The following is a 23,141-nucleotide window of genomic DNA, read 5'->3' as shown; positions in this document are numbered from 1 at the left end:
ATGAGATGCCTGAATAGTCTGGCCATCACCCAAGCAGTGCAGGCAAGCTGCCATCTTGCAGAAATAACTATTCAATCAGTTTCTAAGTGGAGCTTTCCAGTTAAATGATGAACTTGTGAGTTCTTGGTAAAAGAGAGAGGAGGTTTTCTAATGATTTGACTGCCACCGCAATGAAGCTGTGTGAGGATTAATCGATCCTTATCTGTCTGCAACTTGCACACACAGTTAACACAATGGGAGAATGGAGACTTCCAACAAAGAAATACTGTATTTATTTGCATTATAGATTGGCCTTGTCATTGGCATTGTAACAAAGATCTTTTTTGAAAACCCCGGAAACAAGAACCTTCTTTCTATTCTTAAGTTGGCTCTGGAAGGGAAGAAAACATACTGCACTGGAAAGCATGTAGATTGCCCAGAGAACTAATCATAGAATCATAGAGTTGGAAGAGACCACAAGGGCCATCGAGTCCAACCCCCTGCCAAGCAGGAAACACCATCAGAGCACTCCTGACATATGGTTGTCAAGCCTCTGCTTAAAGACCTCCAAAGAAGGAGACTCCACCACACTCCTTGGCAGCAAATTCCACTGTCGAACAGCTCTTACTGTCAGGAAGTTCTTCCTAATGTTTAGGTGGAATCTTCTTTCTTGTAGCTTGGAACCATTGCTCCGTGTCTGCTTCTCTGGAGCAGCAGAAAACAACCTTTCTCCCTCCTCTATGTGACATCCTTTTATATATTTGAACATGGCTATCATATCACCCCTTAACCTCCTCTTCTCCAGGCTAAACATGCCCAGCTCCCTGGGTCATAATCTAGGGTCATAACTACAGGGTACTAAGTAGAAATACCCCAGCATTCTTCCCATATAGCTGTTGAGGTGTCTCAAGACCCCCCAAGAACAGCATGGAGAACTGGGCACAAGCTAACAAAGTGAATTTCAATAGGGACAAATGTCAGGTTCTACATTTAGACAGGAAGAACCAGATGCACAAATATAGGATGGAGGACACCTGGCCTGCCAGTACTACATGTGAAAAGGATATAGGGATCTTAGTAGACCACAAGCTTAACATGAGTCAAGAACGGATTCACCAGCCAAAAAAGCTGATGCTATTCTAGGCTGCAGCAACAGAAGTCCAGTGTCCCGATCAAGGGAAGTAATAGGTAAAGGGACCCCTGAGCGTTAGGTCCAGTTGCAGACGACTCTGGGGTTGCGGCGCTCATCTCACTTTATTGGCCAAGGGAGCCGGTGTACAGCTTCCCGGTCACGTGGCCAGCATGACTAAGCTACTTCTGGTGAGCCAGAGCAGCGCACGGAAACACCATTTACCTTCCCGCCATGCTTTAGAACTGCTAGGTTGGCAGGGACAGGGACCGTGGTTTAGACCACAGCGCCACCCGCCTCCCAAGGGAAGTAATGGAACCACTCTATTCTGACTTGGTCAAACCACACCTGGAATACTATGTCCAATTCTGGGCACTACAATTGACAAGCTGGAACCTGTGCAGAGGATAGCAAGCAAGATGATCAAGGGGCTGGAAGCCAAGCCTTATGAGGAGCGGTTGACAGAGCTGGGTATGTTTAGCGTGGAAAAGAGGAGACTGAGAGGCCATCTTCAAATATCTCAAGGGTTGTCACATGAAGATGAAGCAAGCTTGGTTTCTCCTACTCCACAGGGTAAGACTCAAACCTATGGTTCCAAGTTACAATAAAGCAGCTTCTGGCGAAACATCAGGAAGAACTTTTTGACAATAAGAGCTGTTTGACAGTGGAACGGACTCCTTCGGGAGGTTGTGGACTCTCCTTCATTGAAGGTTTGAAAGCAGAGATTGGATGGCCATCTGTCATGGATGCTTTAGCTGAGATTCCTGCATTGCAGGGGGTTGGACTAGATGACCCCTGGGGTCCATTCCAACTCTACAATTCTGTGATTCTATGCAGCGGAGAGGAGATAGGGGATCATTCCATCTGGTAAGCTAAAATCCTTGTGCACACGGTGTGCTCATCACAGCAGATGCTGCATTCTACCCTAAGTGTTTTAGAAATGTATAAACTGTGGAAATTTGCCACCAGCTTCCCTGTGTGGGGTAACAGCTATGTTATTATTTATTTTATTCATTATACAGTGGTACCTCGGATTAATAACTTAATTCCTTCTGGAGGTCTGTTCTTAACATGAAGACCACTTTAGCTAATGGGGCCTCCTCCTGCTGCCGCGCCACCGCTGCACGATTTCTGTTCTCATCCTGAAGCAAAGTTCTTAACCCGAGGTACTATTTCTGGGTTAGCAGACTCTGTAACCTGAAGCGTATGTAACCTGAAGCGTATGTAACCCGAGGTACCACTGTATTTAAATCCCACCTCTCCTCCCGAAGGAGCCCAGCATAGCAAGCACATCAATGATAGATACATATTTCAAAAACAGTTTAAAACATTCTCTCAGCCAGTGGTTTCAGGGCTGTCGTGGGGTATAGATGTTCAAAATAAATATGTGTGATAGAAAAGGCTGGCATGGGCTTCGAGTCAAAAGTCTAGCTGGGGGGAAGATTTAACAATCCAGGCTGAGGCAGAGGGGGAGGGGGAATATATGGAGAGGCTGAAGTGAAGTCAAAGGGAAGCAAAGGGTGAAATCCAAGGTGATAAACTAATGGAACGAAAAAGCACAGGAGATAAATGGGAAGAGCTGGAGGTGTTGAAAGACAAAACGAAGTTCGCGGGAGAGTTAGCAATGCTATCTTGCACCTTGGTTCTCCAGGTTTAAGAAAGGGCAGCTGGCGCTTTATTCTTAAAAATATAACTCTCAGAACGGTTGAATCAAAACCAAAAGAAGAAGAAGACTATAGGAAATCAGCTGGGGAGGTGTAAAGGAGGGAGAGGAGAAATCTGAACTAACAACCAGTCTCTTGACCAAAGAGAAAGGCAGACAGAACTTGCTGGCCAGATTTTTAATCAATGTTTCATCCATCAAAACTAACTGACCTGCCAGACAGAAGGGTGCAACTGTGTTAAATAATGTTGCACGGTACAAAGAGCTGGGGGCAAAGGGAATGGGAGGCACGTATGTCAGAGCAGTTTCAACGCTGCAGGCTGCTGTTCTCCGTCTCCACCACCCCTCCGTCCATCTCAGCTCCTGCATACCTCTGGCACGCAGAGGGCTGTTCAGAAGAGTGAGGCTGTTCTCCATTGACAAGAGTACCCATTCCCAATTGCCCAGCTTACAACAACTGCATCAAACTTTGGGGAAGGGTGCCTGCTTATTCATAGAGCACCTTCATCGCATGTCAAAGGTCCCTGGTTCCATCCCAACATCTCCAGGTAGGACTGGGAATGCCCCACCTGAAACCCCAAAGAGGCTCTGCCAGACAGTGTCAGCAATACTAAGCTAGATGCAGAGCATCTATGTTTCTTCCATCACAAATAACCTTCCTTCCACACTGTGGGGTTGATTAGGCTCTGAAGCAGCAACCCAGTGAAAGACTCTTTGCTTGCATATTTCTGTTTTCTGGGCCCCATCAAAACCAGGGCCATCCCAAGACATTTCGTTGCCTGAGGCAGAATACGAGATGGCACCCACTCCCATTCCATGGACATAAATTGACCGGACTGAGAGCCAAGATTCTACTTCAACACTTCTGATGGGCCAACATCCTTCTCTGCAGAAGGCTCGGTTGGGGTTGAGCATACAGGGCAGGCCTCACACAGCATACACAACACCTCACCTCTGCTTCCCACCCTCCAGCATCTGCCACCAGAGGCAGCTTCCTCACTCTGCCTAATGACAGGGCCGGCTATGTCCAAGAAGCCTGTTTATATACCAAAACCAATAACGGGAAAAGAAGTGGGATATGCAATAACTCGCCCTGCTCAAAAGTAATTATGAAGTATATTTCCACCGTCTTTGACACCACCGCTGCAAATATCATCCACAAAGATATTTCCTTTTCTGATTCATTGCCTAACCTCTGCATAAGCGCATTCTGCCTCGTCTTTGTCCGACTTCTGCCGCGTTGCCATGGAAGTTGAGGATTCAATTCCTCCAGCTCTTGTACATTTGCTTGTACACTTCTGGCAAGAAAGGTGGAATCCATCTGTTTTGTTCAGATAGTGTTGTCCTGGCAATAGCTTTCGCTGCCGTATTGTTCTATTAAAAGGTGACACTTTAAGGCAAATTACATTACCAGATGATGATGATGATTATTATTTTAAGAATACCATTAGCAGGCTTCTGGTTTTGTCTATTAGAAGAAATAGAGACAGTTCAACAGAAAAAAGTCAATCTCTTGCTGCACTGATAACTAGCAATGGAGGAGATATTCGATTCAGTTCACATTTGATCGTGAACTGACCCAGTTAACAATACACTCTTCTCCAAATTGTGCAGTTCTCCAACAAGAAAAAAGGTATAGGAAAACATGCATATTAGGGGGAAGTGTGCATTAAAACACATATATTAGTTAAAATAGCTTGCATAATTATATTGGGCTGTATTCAATTAAGTCCTACTCAAAGTAGACTCATAGAAATTAATGAACCTAAGTTCATGTTCATCAAGTCCATTAACTTCAAAGGATCTCCCTGAGTAGAACTGGCACTGAATACCACCCATTATATTAGGGAAAACTGCTCACAATACTATGAATATATGTGAGGGGAAAACATATATGTGGGCACTAAAACATTTACAAATTTTGATAACTGATTAGGTTAGAAATATAATAATAAATCAAAAACGACAAATCGAGAAATGGCAAATTTGTGCATCTTTCTTAGTAACATCCCGCTCCCAGTCCAATCCCACAAAGTTACTTCTATCCCTAGGGTACAGGTGAGGCTTTACTCTGAGTCACAACTGCAAACTTTCTCTTTCCTCACAGAAACAAAACTGCAAACATCCCGACAGCTGTGTCCCATCAGCAACTAGAATGTTTAGGCATGTTCTATACAGTGTGCTGTCAAATCAGCATCTTTTTCCCCATGTGACCACTAGGAACTTTTTACACAGGCACAAAAAGCGCAGGAATCAACCTGTGATTGCCACACCAAAAGACAAAATTGGTACCAGGCCTCTGATGATTCCAGAGAAACTACTTTATGTCATGCCTGACATTTTCAAGACACCCTTGGTGGGTAACTCCTGCAAAGCACATTTCTAGCTTTTCTGAATGCAGGTTGTACTGTATTTCTAGGTCTTCCAAACTATATTTCCACCCAGCCGGCTCACATAGCTTTGAGCTTGGGTGAGTGCTGTCATAAAGTGATGATACACACATGCCTTTGTGCAGCCAGCCAATTCATTTTTGACATGATCTGTGGGACGAGGATACAGCAGCCTGCTGCGATTCTTGGGCAGAGACTGCATCCTTGCTCCAAAACTGCCATCTACGGTCATAGAAGCAGCTTGGATCCTGTCCAGTCTCAGGCCAACTGGGAGCAGCAGCGTTCGTTAACTCACCGCCTGGCCAAATGGAAAACCTACAAAATCACTAAACGCTGTGATACTTCGTGCTGGTTCACACATTCAGAACAAAGCGCCAAACTGGAGCAGCTTGCCCACATGAACACTCTTTCCCGCCCCATGTATGGTGCAGGCTGCGACCAGGGCTGGCACCAACACCCAGCATCCACTGGCAGCTGCCATGGCCCCAGCAGGGCCCATCTTTGATGCCCGAGTGCTGGCAGTTCAGGCCCATCACTCACACTTCCCTCAACGCCATTCGAGAAAAGCCTTCAATACAAGTTCAAACAGAGATTGCTGACTCTTCCAGTATATCTGAAGGAGCGTCTCCACCCCCATCATTCAACCCAGACACTGAGGTCCAGCACCGAGGGCCTTCTGGCGGTTCCCTCACTGCGAGAAGCCAAGTTATGGGAAACCAGGCAGAGGGCCTTCTCGGTAATGGCACCCGCCCTGTGGAACACCCTCCCACCAGATGTCAAAGAGAAAAACAACTACAGTGGTACCTCAGGTTAAGAACTTAATACGTTCTGGAGGTCCGTTCTTAACCTGAAACTGTTCTTAACCTGAGGTACCACTTTAGCTAGTGGGGCCTCCCGATACCGCTGCGCCGCTGCCACGTGATTTCTGTTCTCATCCTGAAGCAAATTTCTTAACCCAAGGTACTATTTCTGGGTTAGTGGAGTCTGTAACCTGAAGCGGCTGTAACCTGAAGCATCTGTAAGCTGAGGTACCACTGTACCAGACTTTTAGAAGACATCTGAAGGCAGCCCTGTTTAGGGAAGCTTTTAATGTTTGATGCATTACTGTATTTTAATATTTTGTTGGAAGCTGCCCAGAGTGGCTGGGGAAGCCCAGCCAGATGGGCGGAGTATAAATAATAAATTAATAATGATAATGATGATGATGATGATGATTATCATCCTGTTGGATTTAGCAGTAGGTATCTCAGGAGCTGCTACCCAGGAACATCAATCTTTGTCACAAGGTTCTTGAACAGGTGTGGTCTGGGAGGAGTGGCATCATCTTTTCCCCAGCAATGCATCTCAAATAATGCACAGCACCTTTTCAACCGATGCATTGCACACAGCAGAGGACAGCAAGGTGTGCAGCAGCACTTCACCTGCCCTCCCAACGGATGCTTCCACTTAGTGGGAAGGAGAGGGAGAGAGGCAATGCAGTGGGGAGTAGGGCGGTTCATAAAAAACTTTTTTTTTAAAAAAAATGCCTGCTTCAAAGGCATCTTCCTATACTAGGGATTATATAGCTATACCTGAAATTTCATGCATATCAGTTAATATCTTGACCCTGCTCCACTGAATTGAAATTTCAGCCTTCGCGACACAGGAAAACGGCCAAGTAAACAGTTATTTTCATGGAGGAGGGTCAAGATATTAACTGATATGCATGAAATTTCAGACATAGCTATATAATCCCTAGTGTAGTAAGATAAGATATTTGGAGCAGGCATTTTCCCCCCAAAAAAAGTTTTTTTACGAACCGCCCTACTGAACACCCAATGCTTTTCAGTGGAGCAGGGTCAAGACATTAACTGATACGCATGAAATTTCAAATATAGCTATATAATCCATAGTGTAGTAAGATAAGACCTTTGGAGTAGGCATTTTTTTAAAAATGTTTTTTTACAAACTGCCCTAGAGGAGAAGAAGAGGAGGAGGAGGAGGAGGAGGAGGAGGAGGAGGAGGAGGAGGAGGAGGAGGAGTTTTGTTTTGATTTGATTTGATATCCCGCTTTATCACTACCCTAGGTAGTCTCAAGATAGGACGCAAGTGGTGCTGTAGGTTAAACTACAGAGCCTAGGCCTTGCCGATCAGAAGGTCAGCGGTTCGAATCCCTGCAACAGGGTGAGCTCCCATTGCTCGTTCTCTGCTCCTGCCAACCTAGCAGTTCGAAAGCATGTCCAAGTGCAAGTAGATAAATAGGTACCGCTCCAGTGCGAAGGTAAACAGCGTTTCCTTGCACTGCTCTGGTTCGCCAGAAGCGGCTTAGTCATGCTGGCCACATGACCCAGAAGCTGTATGCCGGCTCCCTCGGCCAGTAAAGCGAGATGAGCGCCGCAACCCCAGAGTTGGCCACGACTGGACCTTATGGTCAGGGGTCCCTTTACCTTTACCTTTAAGGAGTCTCAAAGCAGCTAACAATCTCCTTTTCCTTCCTCCCCCACAAGAAACACTCTGTGAGGTGAGTGAAGCTGAGAGAAGTGTAACTAGCCCAAGGTCACCCAGCAGCTGCATGTGGAGGAGCAGGGAAGCGAACCTGGTTCACCAGATTACAAGTCCACTGCAAGATATGCAAGCTGCAAATGTACTGGCAAGAGAGATGGGTTGAGCTTCTGCACTGCACCAACTGTCCAGCTGTCTCACCCTCTCCTTCCACTTGTTTGTAAGCAGCAGTGGCTCAGCTGTCAGTCGGTCATTGTCCAGTGGTGCATTTAGAAGAAAGTTAACAATTCACCAATGTTGATGTAATACAGTGGTAGCTCGGGTTACATACGCTTCAGGTTACAGACTCCGCTAACCCAGAAATAGTACCTCGGGTTAAGAACTTTGCTTCAGTTTGAGAACAGAAATCGTGCAGAGGTGGCATGGCAGCGGCAGGAGGCCCTATTAGCTAAAGTGGCACTTCAGATTAAGAACAATTTCAGGTTAAGAACGGACCTCCGGAAAAAATTAAGTACGTAACCAGAGGTACCACTGTAATAACGAAGTAAGCAAGGATATCCTGATAAACCACAGACAAATAAGAGTTTGAGGAAAATCACCTTTATTTCATAACTCAGGTGGACTGAGGCCCAGTATACAGCTTGGTCCAGGCTTTTATAGCCTGTTGTCACTCTCCCTCTTCCTTCACCGGGAAGACACGGAAATTTCTTATTGGTCAAGAGAGAAGCCATATATGATGTGGGAAGCCCCAATTCGTCAAAAATCTGCCATCTATGACATAGGAACAATTAAAACAACCGTTCTGATATGATTTATGACAGAAGATGCACATGCTGCAAGTATATGATGCCAGTTTTTTTGGCATGGCTTCCATCATTCCTCTTAGATCCTTTGCCAAGAGATAACATACTTCCCTAGTTGACAGCTTTACCGCTTTCGTGGGTGACACTGACCTGACCCTGAGCTAGCATGCGAGGATATCTAGCTTCCTTGACAAGATTCTCGCATGTTCAAATGGTCAGGTGGGTTTAGTTCACTCACAGCTCATTCCTCACATGTTTCTAGCCTGGGTCTGCATAACCTTTGTATGAACTTTTTAGCTTGAAGTGAACTGTTAAGCTACATCAGAAGGAATGCTCCTCGTTTTACATCCTTTTGTTTTGCAGGCCTGGGGATCATTTGCACTCAAATTGGTGGTTCAAAATAAATTCTGATCGACGCCTCCTACAATAATATGATAACATGGCAGGCCAGGTAGCCACCAACTGCAGAGGTCAGGAAATTTCCTCTAAAAAGAAGTTTAGTGCTTTTAATAATAATAATAATAATAATAATAATAATAATAATAATAATTTTTGTATCCTGCCCTCCCTGGCTAAAACTGGGCTCAGGGCAGCTAATATCTAATATTTAACATTGGTATAAAATCAAACAATAATTAAATTACCTCCTAAAAACAAGTCAGGATCAAATTAAAATCTAATTAGAAGGCTTTCTGCAGGATTAGGGTTGGGCACAGTAAATGCTCATCAGGCCCAACTGTTTACGCTGTTCTTATTGGGGATGTGAGAATGCTGGGAGGCCTTTTTCATGCTAGTTCTTATACAAAAAGAGAAGGGGAGTCAGGCTGAGCCCTAACCAACGGCCTGGCGGAACAACTCCGTCTTGCAGGCCCTGCGGAAAGATGTCAAATCCTGCAGGGCCTTGATTTCTTGTGGCAGAGCGTTCCACCAGGCTGGAGCCAAAGCCGAAAAGGCCCTGGCCCTGGTCGAGGCCAGGCTAATCTCCCTGAGGCCCAGGATCTCCAAGCTGTTATTATTCGCAGACCATAAGGTCCTCCTTGGGGCATACCAGGAGAGGTGGTCCCGTAGGTACGAGGGTCCTAGGCCGTATAGGGAACACTACCATTCCCACATTTACTGCCTCTGATTTGTTTGTTTTTTAACTTTAAACTGTTCCTGGAAATTTTGAGTTTCTTCTTCCACTTTTTCCCACCCTCCAATCCCACCTGAAAACGCTTAGAAGTGAAAGCTCGAGAATCATGCTAATTATTTGTGCCGTGACAGCTGAAATTTGGATTACTGCAATGGGGTTTGGAAGACATCCTCCAACGTCCAAAGCTCTCCATAGAATATGATTAGAAAGAAGACGGAAAAGAAGACCGACAAACCCATGAACGCTTGAAGCCGGCCGTTTGTAACTTTAGACTTCTTTTAATCAGAAATTCATTCCACAACACAGGTTTGAGCCTCCAGTGAGATTTTGCTAGCGAAGTAGCAACACTTGGGGAAGGGGGGGGCAGAGATAAAGCGTGAGAAAGCATTTAATCTGAAACACCCCAAGCGCATGTGCTTGACGGTGTTCATTAAAGAGAAATTAAAACAAAAGGATGCGAGCACATTTGATGGCTGGAATGGGAGGCTTCGACTTTCTTGAAAGAGAGATTTGTGCTTAAAAGCAAGGCTAGCTCAGCTCACAAAGTGCCGAAAGCTGCACTTCAAAAGGACTACCGCTGCCACCATTTCACAACCACCTCAAGAATATGACAGACGAACACCCCTGGCATATTTACTTGCTGTTCTCTTGGCGGTGGATCTCACACAAGTAAGGGAATGTGTGAAGTCATCTGCATGCAGCAGTGGCCCTGCTGTTGCCCACATCATCTGGTTGTTAACCACGTGGGTGGAAAGGCTTCACTCATTCCCTTATACCAGCGTGGGAGAAATCGCCTACAGAGGAACCAAGCACCGTGCTGCTAAGTCCACTTTTACAAAGGAGGGAGGTCCATTCTTCACAGATGTGATCAGAGGGGTACCAGAGGTAGACAGGAATGAGTCATTGCACTAAACAACTAGAAGGGTTATTACGGAAGGGACAGTGAAAGCATAAGAAGAAGCCTGCTGGATTGAACTAAAGGATCATCCAGAACAGATTCCTGTTCTCACAGTGGTCAACAAGATGCCTATGGAAGTCCACCAGCAGAACTTGAAGACAATCCCCCTCTCTCACTGTTGTTCTCCAGAAACTGCCTCCAGAGCCTCTGATGCTATCATGGCTTGTGTCCCACACAGCATGCATGGAGTTCCACTCGTGCGATGGGACTTCCCCTTCCCCTCTGGGCAGACTCTCAAAATCTGATCCAGGAGGTTCTCCAGTTCTCTGAAGCAGATCTTGAGGAAGCATGAGGTACTGCAGGAAAGCAGAGAGGAGGGGAGAGCTCCATCGCAGAAGTCTGTTGTGACCTCCATGACCAGCACCCATGACCTCATCCTCTGTGAGTCTGCTTGTCTACATTGGTGGCATCGCTACATATGGTGGTGGCAAATTCCATAATGCAACTATGCACTGTGGCTCAATGGGAGGTCTCCTGTGCAATCCATTTCCAGGGGGGTAGCTCTGTTGCAGCAGAAGGAAGGGTCTTGCTTAAGACTTGTCACGTTGGCTCCAATTCTGCCGGCACCCTTTACCACACATGAGTTCACTATTACAGGAAACCATCATCCAACATGTACTTTTAAATCAGGACTCCTACCAATTGGGCGCAAGTTCCTTCTCCACTGTGGACCATACTGGGTTACCCAGAGACATTATGTCAGCAATACTGCAAGCCATACCACCTGACTCAGCACTGGTCAGGTGACCCTGGGACCCCACAGAGTGCCACCTAGTTCTATAAAGTATCAGCCCTAGGACCTGCAACCTGAGATCCTTCTCAAACTCTTCTTTCCACCCTGAACCTTTCACTTAAGACATTTTTGGTCTGCTTTGGCTACAGCATCTACCTCCGGCTCCTCAACAGCCTCAAGGCTTCCTCCTTGATGAACTTGGAGGCCCTGATCCTGTTGTCGCTTGGGATGCTGACCCCAGCGAACCCTGATGGCAAGTGAATTGGCTACCTGTCTCATGAAACACATTCAGATTCATTCAAGCTCAACTGCTCAATCAAGGCTTTGATACTCAGCATGATGGGGTCAAACACCAACAAAAGGAGCCTGTGCCAATATTCTAGCTAGGGACCTGAGCTAGCGTACCTAGCAATAGGAAATCACCCACCTGGGGCAGCATGCGATTTTCCTCCTCCAGCTGTCTTACTCTTGCTTCCAGCTGCCTAACATAGGACAAGGTTGATTCTAAAATTAAAAAAAGACAAAAGAAAAGAACTCTGATTATACACACATGTCTACTTTGGCACACCCGAAATCAGAATTAGTCACCGACAGGTGATTTCTGGCTGGGTGTCCTCCGAGCAGTAGCTATGCAATTACTCTAAGATATATGGTAAAAGCATTCTTTTCTGTCGCGCTCTCTGGATTCGTATTTCCAAGTGTCGGCTGCAGCTAGAAGCCATCTAAGCCTTCAAAGTTTTGGTATTATCGACTCATTTCCCCCCTCTGTCTATACAGGATCTAAACTACTGGTCTCAAGGCCCAGTTTCTTGCCCTGGGTGATCCAGAGGCATGAAAGAGTCGTCAACAGGCTCATCACAGCTATCTGCCAATCACCCATTCCCACCACCCTTCTGAGTAATACCCCTCCCCACCTTCTCACTATATAGAAGGGTCTGGTGACTTCTGTTTCAGTGTATCTGAAGAAGTGTGCATGCACACGAAAGCTCATACCAAGAACTGACTTAGTTGGTCTTTAAGGTGCTACTGGAAGGAATTTGTTTTGTTTTGACTATGGCAGACCAACACGGCTACCTATCTGTAACCAGAGGCATGAGGTGTTCATGCTCAGATTCACAAGCTGAAAACTAGAGGGACACACATGCTCCCAGATCCACTTTTCAAATGTGTCTTAAAAAAACAAACATCCAATCTGTTTCTGAATCACCCTGTGAACTCTCTGCTTTGAGCTGTGTTTCAGATTCTGAGCCGTTCTGTGTAAAGGGAGGAGTGAATCTGTCCTCCCATTCACTGTAATGGGGAATTAAAAATAGCTAGACCTTCTCCAACTTTGCCCAGAGTGGCTGAAATTTACAGGCACAGGAGCCCCTCGCATATAGATTAAGCCTGCCAAATTGCAGATAAATTGGTCCAGGGGTTGTTTTCGTGCAGAAAGTAAAAGGGATTCACTTTCCTCCATAATACTTCATGGGGAAGGGAAAAGAAATTGATGTCTCTTTCTTACTTTAAAATAATTAAGAGACAGCTAAGTAAGGCATTTTATGTTGTCAACTGCCACAGCACACACACGCACACATTCATTCATTCATTATAGGGTGCATCAAATTCTTAGTTACTCGTTTTTTGAAATATGTACAGCATCATACTGGTCTTTCTTTCTGATGTTTGTTTTTGTCCTCCAAAAGGCTTTACTGGCCTCTCAACGCGAGGCTGTCTAGAAAGCAGCCTGCAAAGAGCAGCTTTCCTGTAATTAAAGCAGAGCAATGTAGGATTTTTTAAAATCTTAAATAAAACTTGCTAGGTTTTTTTTGGGGGGGGGGTTAAATCCTCCACTGCTGTGCCTTAACAGAAAACAATTCTGAGTTCTTTAGTGCTTTAGAGGCAACTTCTTGGACAGCCTCAGTTCCTTCAAAGCCCAGCTTTGCTATTAGTGGGCATTGTTGAAGTTGGGGGAGAATGGGCAGATTGAGAATTTGGGTCTCCCCAAGTTGCCGTAGCTGTCTCCATATAGTGCAGTTATTTAATATCAGGATTTTAATTCTGGAAACATTTTGAAGGCTAACTCTGTAGGATGAGCGGCCTGCGTTAGCCCTTGTAGATAATTCCTGAACATCTCCTGAGCTATTTATTTATGTATCTATTCCTGCTACTTGGGACACGGGTGGCGCTGTGGGTAAAACCTCAGCGCCTAGGACTTGCCGATCGCATGGTCGGCGGTTCGAATCCCCACGGTGGGGTGCGCTCCCGTTGCTCGGTCCCAGAGCCTGCCAACCTAACAGTTCGAAAGCACTGTCGGGGGCAAGTAGATAAACAGGGATCGCTTACTAGCGGGAAGGTAAACGGTGTTTCCGTGTGCGGCTCTGGCTCACCAGAGCAGCTTCGTCACACTGGCCACATGACCCGGAAGTGTCTGCGGACAGCGCTGGCTCCCGGCCTATAGAGTGAGATGAGCGCACAACCCTAGAGTCTGTCAAGACTGGCCCGTACGGGCAGGGGTACCTTTACCTTTACCTTTTCCTGCTACTTATACATTAGTGAAATTGATGGGTTTGGGTTTTATTTAAAAATAAATACATAAAACCTACCATTTTATCACTGCTGTTCATGTCTCTGCAGGTGGTTCTTTTAAGCTCTGTAAACTGCCTTTTCAAGTTAACATTGATGATGATAACAACAATCTCTCTAAAATATGGAATCGAAATATATGTTTCATAGGAATATAGTAAGCTGCCATAAAGGTTCATCTAGGTCAATATTCCCCACACTGACTGGCAGCAGCTCCTGAGGACTTCAGGCAGGAGTCTTCCCCAGGCCTACCTGGAGATGCTGGAGACTGAACCGGAGACCTTCTGCATGCCAGGCAGATGTACTACACCTTCTCTAGGGCAATTGTTGGATTTAAGAGCAGGCATGTGGCTACAGCAAAGCCGTGAGCTCAACAGGAGTTGGCAGACTTGTTTTTGCTGCTGAGGTGGCAGCTCTATTATATCCAGATCACCTCACCTGCCAGGCAACCTATGAAATAAAAATGAATGGCAGCGTGCGAGGTTTCGCTCCTTCCCATTCTGCAGCTCGCCGGAGATTTCAATATGCGCACGCACCGGGACTGCGTGTGAATTGCGAAAGACCGAGATGGCAAATCTATTGTGGTTTGTCAGAAGTGATTAATATACAGTGTGCGGTAAACAGGCTAAAAATAGGGCTGTAGGACAGCAGGGAAAGAGGTGAGCTGAGGTTTCATGCACTCTGATGCACTAAGAGTCGTCACAGCAAGCAATGAGTGAGCCTAGGACAACTCAGAGAAATCAGCGCACACCATCGCAAGTTTTCACGGAAGGAAATCCACTCAGCACATCCAGGCGGGCTGACAGTTTGGAAGCCAGGTGCACATCGGGTACCTGCACCCAGGGCCAGCTCCAGGTTCGTGGTGTTCTCCATACAGGTGGACAATCACGCCACACTCCTCTTTTTACCACCAGATGTGGAGAGAGGCAGGTGAGTTGGCTTACTACAAGAGTATGGGTGGCAACAGCAATAGTAGCAAAGTTCTCCAATATGTGCTAGTTGGCCGCCGCTGTGGTTGCCCACAATGGTGCTGACTCAAGACAGAGACAAGGGAACATAGATCTTCTGTCAAGTCAGACCAGTGCGGGGACCACCTGCAGTATTGTCAACACTGTATTGGAAGCAAGGTTTCAGGCAGGAGTCTGTTCCAGCCCTACCTGAAGATGTTGGGGACTGAAGCTGAGCAGATGCTGTAACACTGAGCTATGGCCCTTCTCTAGCGAGAGAGAAAGAGGTGATACCAAATACATGCTGTTAAGATGGGTGGATAAAAAGGTAAAGGTAAAGGGACCCCTGACCATTAGGTCCAGTCGTGGCTGACTCTGGGGTTGCGGCGCTCATCTCGCTTTATTGGCCGAGGGAGCCGGCGTACAACTTCCAGGTCATGTGGCCAGCGTGACTAAGCTGCTTCTGGCGAACCAGAGCAGCGCACGGAAACGCCATTTACCTTCCCACCAGAGCGGTACCTATTTATCTACTTGCACTTTGACGTGCTTTCAAACTGCTAGGTTGGCAGGAGCAGGGACCGAGCAACAGGAGCTCACCCTGTCGTGGGGATTCGAACCACCGACCTTCTGATCGGCAAGTCCTAGGCTCTGTGGTTTAACCCACAGGGCCACCCGCGTCCCAAGATGGGTGGATACTGAGGACCAAACCTTTTTAGTGCCTTTGGAATGCCCCAAAGTTCATAGGGCCTCATTACCGCTAGCTTTTAAGAGAACGCTGAAGTTGTTTTCGTCCCAGGTAAATGTGCTGTTGGTTTTAAACTAATGGTTGAAACGGAAAGCTGCTGTTGTCGATGGCTTGTCCTCGTATGGCTACGTATTGCAAAGCCCTTTTGAAAATGGCCGTGTGATGTTAGAAGACAGAAAAAACTACTAAGTAGCAACACGTTACTTCTTTTGGGGAAGAGGAGTGCTGATTGTCAGCTTGTCTCTGGGATAGGTTCAAGGATCTCGTGTTCATTCAAAAAGCCTAATAATAATAATAATAATAATAATAATAATAATAATAATATATTATTTATACCCCCACCCATCTGGCTGGGCTTTCCCAGCCACTCTGGGTGGCTTCCAACAAAATATTAAAATACAGTAATGCATCAAACATTAAAAGCTTCCCTAAAGAGGGCTGCCTTCAGATGTCTTCTAAAACAACTTGAGCCCAAAATACTGGCAGGACCACCTTATTCCTCATGCTCCACCTTGATCTCCTGATGGGGCCATGTGAGTGGTCCTCCACAGGCCTGATTTCAGTCAGCCTTTACAGAGACTGAGCCTTTGGTGTGGTAACTTGCCCAGTGCAACTCACTGCCAATAGAATTCCCATATGTGTCATTCCAGCTTTCATGCCCATCATTTTCACTAACCTGTGCATTTTTAGCCACACTCTCGCCTGAGAGACACATTTCTGAACACTGCAAAATTCTGAGAATCCGTGTTTTGGCTCTCATATTGTTCTGGGAAGTGCAAAATAGGTAGGCCTCCCCTTAAATGCAAATCGAATCAGATTTCTCCCCAATCCTGATCCAGCCTCTCCTCATAATGCCTAGGAGTGCATAGGACAACATATAAGAGGAAGAAAATACATAAGAAGGGAAAGATATAAATGCACATCGTTGCAATGAGCGATGCAACCTTGGAATCATAATGGTGCCATTTCAGCCCTTGAGAAGTTAGTTGGGAGAAATGAAAGAACGGATATCGCAAAGCCAGGTATTGAGTCTGTGTTTGAACTGGGTTTTGTACAGACATCCTGCAGCCAGCTGTGATGATCCTCCTACATACTGAGGGCCAAGCTGTGATGTGGGAGGTCTGTGGTCACTTGGGTTATTCAGGATCGCTCAGCCTCAAATTCCTGTCTGTAGAATGGGTATAGTAGAAGAGAAAGCCCTTTGCAGAAGTTGAAGTGCTGCGAAGGTGCAAATTCATACCAAATAAGGAAGCATTTTAAAGCAGTTTGCCTTTGGTGAATCAGCGGGGCTTAAAACGTTTTCTCAATCACATTTCTTCCCTCCTCCCAAAATGTACACAACAGCCCACTTTTACCTTTGCCACATCTTAACCAGCTTATTTCTCTCTCATCAGTAATTACAAGTCTGTGACCATTTGATTTGCTCATTTCTTTCTGGAACAAAACGTTCTCTCTCTCTCTCTCTCTCTCTCTCTGTGTGTGTGTGTGTGTGTGTGTGTGTAGCGCTGTTGTTAATTCACTGGAACTCGGAGCCAAGTACGTATGTGCCTCTGATGATTGCTAAATGAAGCCTTAGCACTTGTAAGCTTTATCCTTTGCTAACCAAATTACATTCAGAATTACATCCTCCCCTTCCATCCAGATTTATCTCTTTTCTAGTCAAAACAGTTATTTTTATACCCCAGCCAACAGGTGCAGTTTACTCCTCCTCTGAACGCGCACACTTTGCAGACACTGCCAGTAATTATACATCACTATGTAATTAGGTATTTTTAATCCTGGGTTCTTATGGAAGGAGTCAGCCTTTTTCTCCACCTCCTTTTTAGTCCTAAGCAGGGCTCAATTTGGAAATTTTGTCTCCATGTTGCCGTTTAGGACAGCTCAAGGTGTGAGAGGGTTGTGGCAAAGAATTCTCTGGATGGGTCATCTCAGGTGTTACCCTGGTAGTGATGGCAGTCACAGCTTGTGGGAGCCTCCATCTACATTTTCCACAATGCCACCCAATGGAGCACTGCATTGTGGGAAACCGAGCTACCAGCTACCATACTTTTAAATGCACATATTATATAATGCGGTCTATGGGCTGAAATAAAGCTGTGTGTATATATAATGCTATTTTTAATGTTGATTTTTTTTTTTATGAGTTCTCTCTCCCCGCTAAGAAAAACATTTTTGTACACATACTGGAAAGCTGCCTTGCAAAATTCCGAAAAGTGTGAATTCCAAAGTAAATATGACTTTTGCTTTGCACACTGTTTAGTGCCAATTAGGAAACTTTCCATTAAAATACAAACCAAACCATTATTATTATTATTATTATTATTATTATTATTATTATTATTAAAAACCCTCCATACCTACTGAAAATTTAAACCTGGGTAACCCTAGCCCTTGTCCAGCACTCTAACTTTTATACAAGCCAGACTTAACTAATAAAGAGGAATGGTCACATTCACCCTCCTTTCAGTTTGAAATATTTCTTGGCAGAGAATGGTACAACATTTTGAAGACATTTGCCGTTCTTGGCATTGAATTTCTACATTTCAGCTACAAAATCATTTAGAAATCCAGAGCCAAAGACCATCACCATAAAATAAATAACAAAACAACTTTGATGAACATTTTCCTGCAAGACGCATTGTTTCTGCCCAGGGCAAATGCTCGGTTTTTTCCATTCTAACCTCTGATTCACAGATTGAGCCATGGGCTAAAGATATTGTGAATTTCTGACTTCTTGCTATGTCCAACTCTCTAACACCTGTGCTGAATCCAACTCTCCTCCCTCCTCTCTCTCACACACATATTCTTCCAGCCCTTTCTCTCCTTTTTCCAGCTCCCTTTCTGCCTCTAGAGGTCCCCCCACACAAGCTGAGGCCTGTAGAGCCCACACAATTCTTGCAAAAGCAGCCAATCAAATTAGGTTTGACTTGGCTCCGTAGCAGTGATGGAGCATCGTAGTGAAGCTAAGGTGAGCATAGAATCATAGAATCATAGAGTTGGAAGAGACCACAAGGGCCATCGAGTCCAACCCCCTGCCAAGCAGGAAACACCATCAGAGCACTCCTGACATATGGTTGTCAAGCCTCTGCTTAAAGACCTCCAAAGAAGGAGACTCCACCACACTCCTTGGCAGCAAATTCCACTGTCAAACAGCTCTTATTGTCAGGAAGTTCTTCCTAATGCAGGAACCAGATGGGATATCCAGATGCTTGGAAGCATCTGCAAGAGGCGCTGGGCTATTTAAGGTGACGGAGAACGAGCAAGGAGCATATAGGAGCCAAGCATATGCTTGGAGCCAGGAGAGTAGTAGAGGACAAAGCGTGCTGACAACCCACTAACTAAACGGCCGTGGCCCAGTATACCTGAAGGAGCATCTCCACCCCCATCGTTCTGCCCAGACACTGAGGTCCACCTCTGAGGTCCTTCTGGCGGTTCCCTCACTGCGAGAAGCCAAGTTACGGGGAGCCAGACAGAGGGCCTTCTCGGTAGTGGCACCCGCCCTGTGGAACGCCCCCCCATCAGATGTCAAAGAGATAAACAACTACCTGACATTTAGAAAACAGGGAAGTTTTTAACATGTGACATTTTAATGTATTTTTAATCTTTGTTGGAAGCCGCCCAGAGTGGCTGGGGAAACCCAGCCAGATGGGCGGGATACAAATAATAAATCATCATCATCATTATTATTATTATTATAAGGCCCTTTCTGAGACAGGAACATAGTCAGGGCTTCCAGAATGTCATCATTTTCAGGTGGGATTCAATCAAATACAAGAAGGTCTTGCCGAAGGGTCGGCAAGGTTTACCTTGCCCAGGCCGGTTCACTCCAGCAGAGCGCACGTGCCCGTGATTTCCGGCGTCTGCGCAGACGAGATTTCCAGGGCTGCAAAAGTGAGTCCCCGTGCCGCACTGCGCCGGTTTAGCACAGCGCGTGGGGACTCGCCAAGCGGGCGGCTCAGTTTGGGGGCAGCTCGAGGGGCCGGTTAAATGACCCCCATGGGCCACTTGTGGTCCATGGGCCTTAGGTTGCCTGCCCCTGGTCTTGCCCAACAAACCATTTCTCCACTCCCTAAGATCTGATTTTTGTGTGTGTGTGTGATAAGACAGGAAAATGCACTGGAAAGTGTGGAGAAGCACTGACGTTAACACAGCCTAATCTAACTTCCCCGCAAACGAATCAGAATGAATGCTCAAAAAAAAACCAAAAAAACCAAAACAGATTGCCTAGATGCAACTCCAGGAAAAGAGAACCTACTCAGTTTTTCAGCACAGAATTCTGTTATGTACTGAGTCCAACAGGATTCAGAATGCAGCAGTCTGAATGGTCCTAGAACAATAGGACCCAGAATGCAGCAGTCTGATTGGTCCACAGGAGCCACCCAATCCAGCTCCAGGTGGAAGTGAATCCGCAACCTGATTGGCTTACAGGAGAATCCCGGAATTAGCCAATCACGTGGGGCCCATTATGTAAATAATGTATATAAAGCAGACATTCTGGGGGAACTTCCATTCCTCCTCACCACTATGAGCTGAATAAAGAGCATAAAATCCACTCTCGACTCCGAGTATATTTCAAGTTCCATTCCTCAAACCCCTAAAGGAACTGCTCCCTCCCTGGGCCTCACCCATAGGAGTACCTGGGGTGTCACCCTGATACACTCCCCCCCCTTGCCTTACCTACCCCACAGGGTAAAGTGAAAGAAACTACATAAGTCTCTTTGTACTCCTTTCTCAGAAGGGCAAAACAATAGCTATATGAAGTGCTATTTAACTTTAAGAATGGGTCATGAGTTTGCTTTCTTCCTCTTCTCTCCCCATGCCTTTTTCCCTTCGCTTCACGTCTTTTAGACTGTACGCCTGGGGGCAAGGACTTTTTTGCTCTTGTATCCTGCTCTTCTATAATTCACTCAGGAAGTGCTTTCACCCACAGATATGTACCACCTGCTTCCCAAACCCTACCCAAAAAAATGCAAAAAGCAGCCCAATTATTCCAGAGGAGGAGGAAGGGTGCCCGTGAACTGCAGGCACTTTAGAGCGCTGTGGGAAGCCTCAAAAGGTTATCCAGTTCACTCCGAAAACATGACCAATTACGTTCTTAAAGCAGCTTTATTCCTCTGCCAACTTTCTGTGGTAATTTGCTGAAAGACAAGCAGGGCTGAAAGCATTTATCGATTCATCAGTGTGCTTAATCAATTAATTCTTTAATCAAGAGATTTACAGATTTGGAATCTGGGTCTTTAATGAGGTTTTAATTTGATCAAATGCCTGGTCCCCAAGTATTCCCTGAGGGGCTGGCTTGGGGCCTGTTCTGTGGGAGCAAAGGTGATGGGCAGAGAGACCGTGCCATAGCTTGCTGCTAGGCAACCGACTCGCTCGCCAGTTCACTTCCATCTTGGTCTCATGCGAGCGGCACAAATTTTATCTGGAGGAGGAAAAGGAGAAACAGCTATCCCTCACAGGCCTTGAAAGTGGGAGGGTGCGAGCATGCCTCTCTTTCTTCGTCTCATTCAGAGGCGAGCTCACTTTGGTTTTGGAGAGACCACCAGACCCATCCTGCTCTGGTGTGTCAGCAGAGACAAAGCCTATTACTGCCTCTAGAACAGTGTTTCCCAACTTTGTGCCTCCAGCTGTTTTTGGACTACAATTCCCATCATCCCTTGCCACTGGTCTTGCTAGTCAGGGATGATGGGAGTTGTAGTTCAAAAACAGCTGGAGGCACAAGGTTGGGAAACACTGCTCTAGAAGCCATTTTTGTTTCACTTTTTGAACTAACAGTTCGGAGGCAGCCAGTGTGGCGCCATCATAACTAGCAGCCACTGATAGCGTTATGATTATGACGTGCCTTTATATCACACCTTTTTCTCCAAGAAGTTCAAGGTGGCATGCATAGTTCTCCCCACTCATTTAACCCCCCAAACAACCCCATGGGATAGGTTAGGCTGAGACGTAATAATAAGTTAAGAACTTAATTCGTTCTGGAGGTCTGGTCTTAACCTGAAACTGTTTTTAACCTGAAGCACCACTTTAGCTAATGGGGCCTCCTGCTGCCGCCGCACGATTTCTGTTCTCATCCTGAAGCAAAGTTCTTAATCTGAGGTACTATTTCTGGGTTAGCGGAATCTGTAACCTGAAGCATCTGTAACCTGAAGCATCTGTAACCCGAGGTACCACTGTAATAACAACAACAACAACAATTTATTAAAACAAAATTAAAAAATTCCTTCCAGTAGCACCTTAAAGACCAACTAAGTTAGTTCTTGGTATTTTATAACTTAGTTGGTCTTTAAGGTGCTACTGGAAGGAATTTTTTTATTTTGTTTTGACTAGGGCAGACCAACACGGCTACCTATCTGTAACTGGAACAATTTATTACTTATACCCCACCCATCTATCTGGGTTTCCCCAGCCACTCTGGGTGGCTCCCAACAGAATATTAAAAACACAATAAAACATCAAACATTAAAAACTTCCCTAATCAGGGCTGCCGTCAGGTGTCTTCTAAACCTCAGATAGTTGTTTATTTCCTTGACATCTGATGGGAGGGCGTTCCACAGGGCGGGCACCACCACCGAGAAGGCCCTCTGCCTGGTCTCCTGTAACCTCACTCCTCACAGTGATTGAACCGCCAGAAAGCCCTTGGAACTGGACCTCAGTGTCCGGGCTGAACGATGGGGGTGGAGACGCTCCTTCAGGTATATAGGGCCAAGGCTCTTTAGGGCTTTAAGGGTCAGCACCACACTTTGAATTATGCTCGGAAACATACTGGAAGCCAATGTAGGTCTTTCAGGACTGATGTTAAGTGGTCCCGGCAGCCACCCCCAGTCACCAGTCTAGCTGTCACATTCTGGATTAGTTGTAGTTTCCGGGTCACCTTCAAAGGTAACTCCACGTAGAGCGCACTGCAGTAGTCCAGAAGTTTGGGAAACTGTTCTGGGCATTCCTTAAGACTGGTGTGAGGAACCTGGGAGATACCCAGGCATTGTTCTACTCTAAGTCCCATCAGTCCTGACCATTAGTGATGCTGGCTTGGGGGTTACAGGAGTTGGAGTCCAACAGTATCCAGAGAGCGAAAGATATCTAATCCCTGCCTTGGAATCTTGGACTATCAATACCTATCTGGTGTTTGACCAATGGAAGCAGCAGCAGTTTGAGCACCCCTCCTGCCCGATCTCTCTTTTTTGTGGCGTTGTTGATATGCCTCATTTAGGTTTGTTTATGCTACAGGAAGCTTTTGGGGGGGAGGGAGAGACTTGTAATTTTCTTCAGACGTTGGCATCGCGCCAAGGAGTAAAGTGTACGAGTCTCAGCTGTCTCCGAGACTCAGTGCTCAGTAATTGCTACTATTAGGGAAGGGATGGGGAAAGAGGGTACTTGAGACTGACTCCTTCCTACATCAAGAAGGTTTTTATGTATTTCTCTGCTGAATCCACACCGAGGAACGGTAGGCAGTCTGGCGTCTGACTTGCACCAAGAAAAATGCCCCCTTGCCACTGCCACCCGTATTGCTATCTACCACATTAATAGGATTTTAATGGCCAATTTGTCAAAGATAGCCAAAAATTGCATCCAAGGGGTCCTTTCCATGTTTAAATTTAAAGATAAAGAGAGAGAGCCAA

General features: G+C 45.9%; 1 protein-coding gene across 7 annotated transcripts in view; it reads right to left on the bottom strand.

Annotated features, from left to right (window-relative positions):
* Positions 1-23,141, bottom strand: part of CCDC85A (coiled-coil domain containing 85A) — a 172,857-nt gene that overhangs the window by 33,848 nt on the left and 115,868 nt on the right. For 3 of the 7 annotated variants that reach the window (XR_014154558.1, XM_081854826.1, XM_081854827.1), the window contains exon 3: positions 11,696-11,772. The exons of 3 other annotated variants lie outside the window; for them this stretch is intronic. Coding sequence is in view for 2 of the 4 variants with exons in the window: in XM_081854826.1 (XP_081710952.1) it covers positions 11,696-11,772 (77 nt within the window). In the remaining 2 variants the exon portion in view is untranslated. Of the gene's footprint in view, positions 1-11,695; positions 11,773-23,141 lie in introns of those variants that run through there. One more of the 7 variants, XM_081854830.1, reaches the window with a different exon arrangement.

This window comes from Podarcis erhardii, assembly GCF_964252035.2.
Source record: "Podarcis erhardii genome assembly, chromosome: 3".
NCBI classification, from domain to species: domain Eukaryota; kingdom Metazoa; phylum Chordata; class Lepidosauria; order Squamata; family Lacertidae; genus Podarcis; species Podarcis erhardii.
Note: the sequence above shows the minus strand (reverse complement) of the source record. Positions and strands in the feature narration are given on the sequence as shown.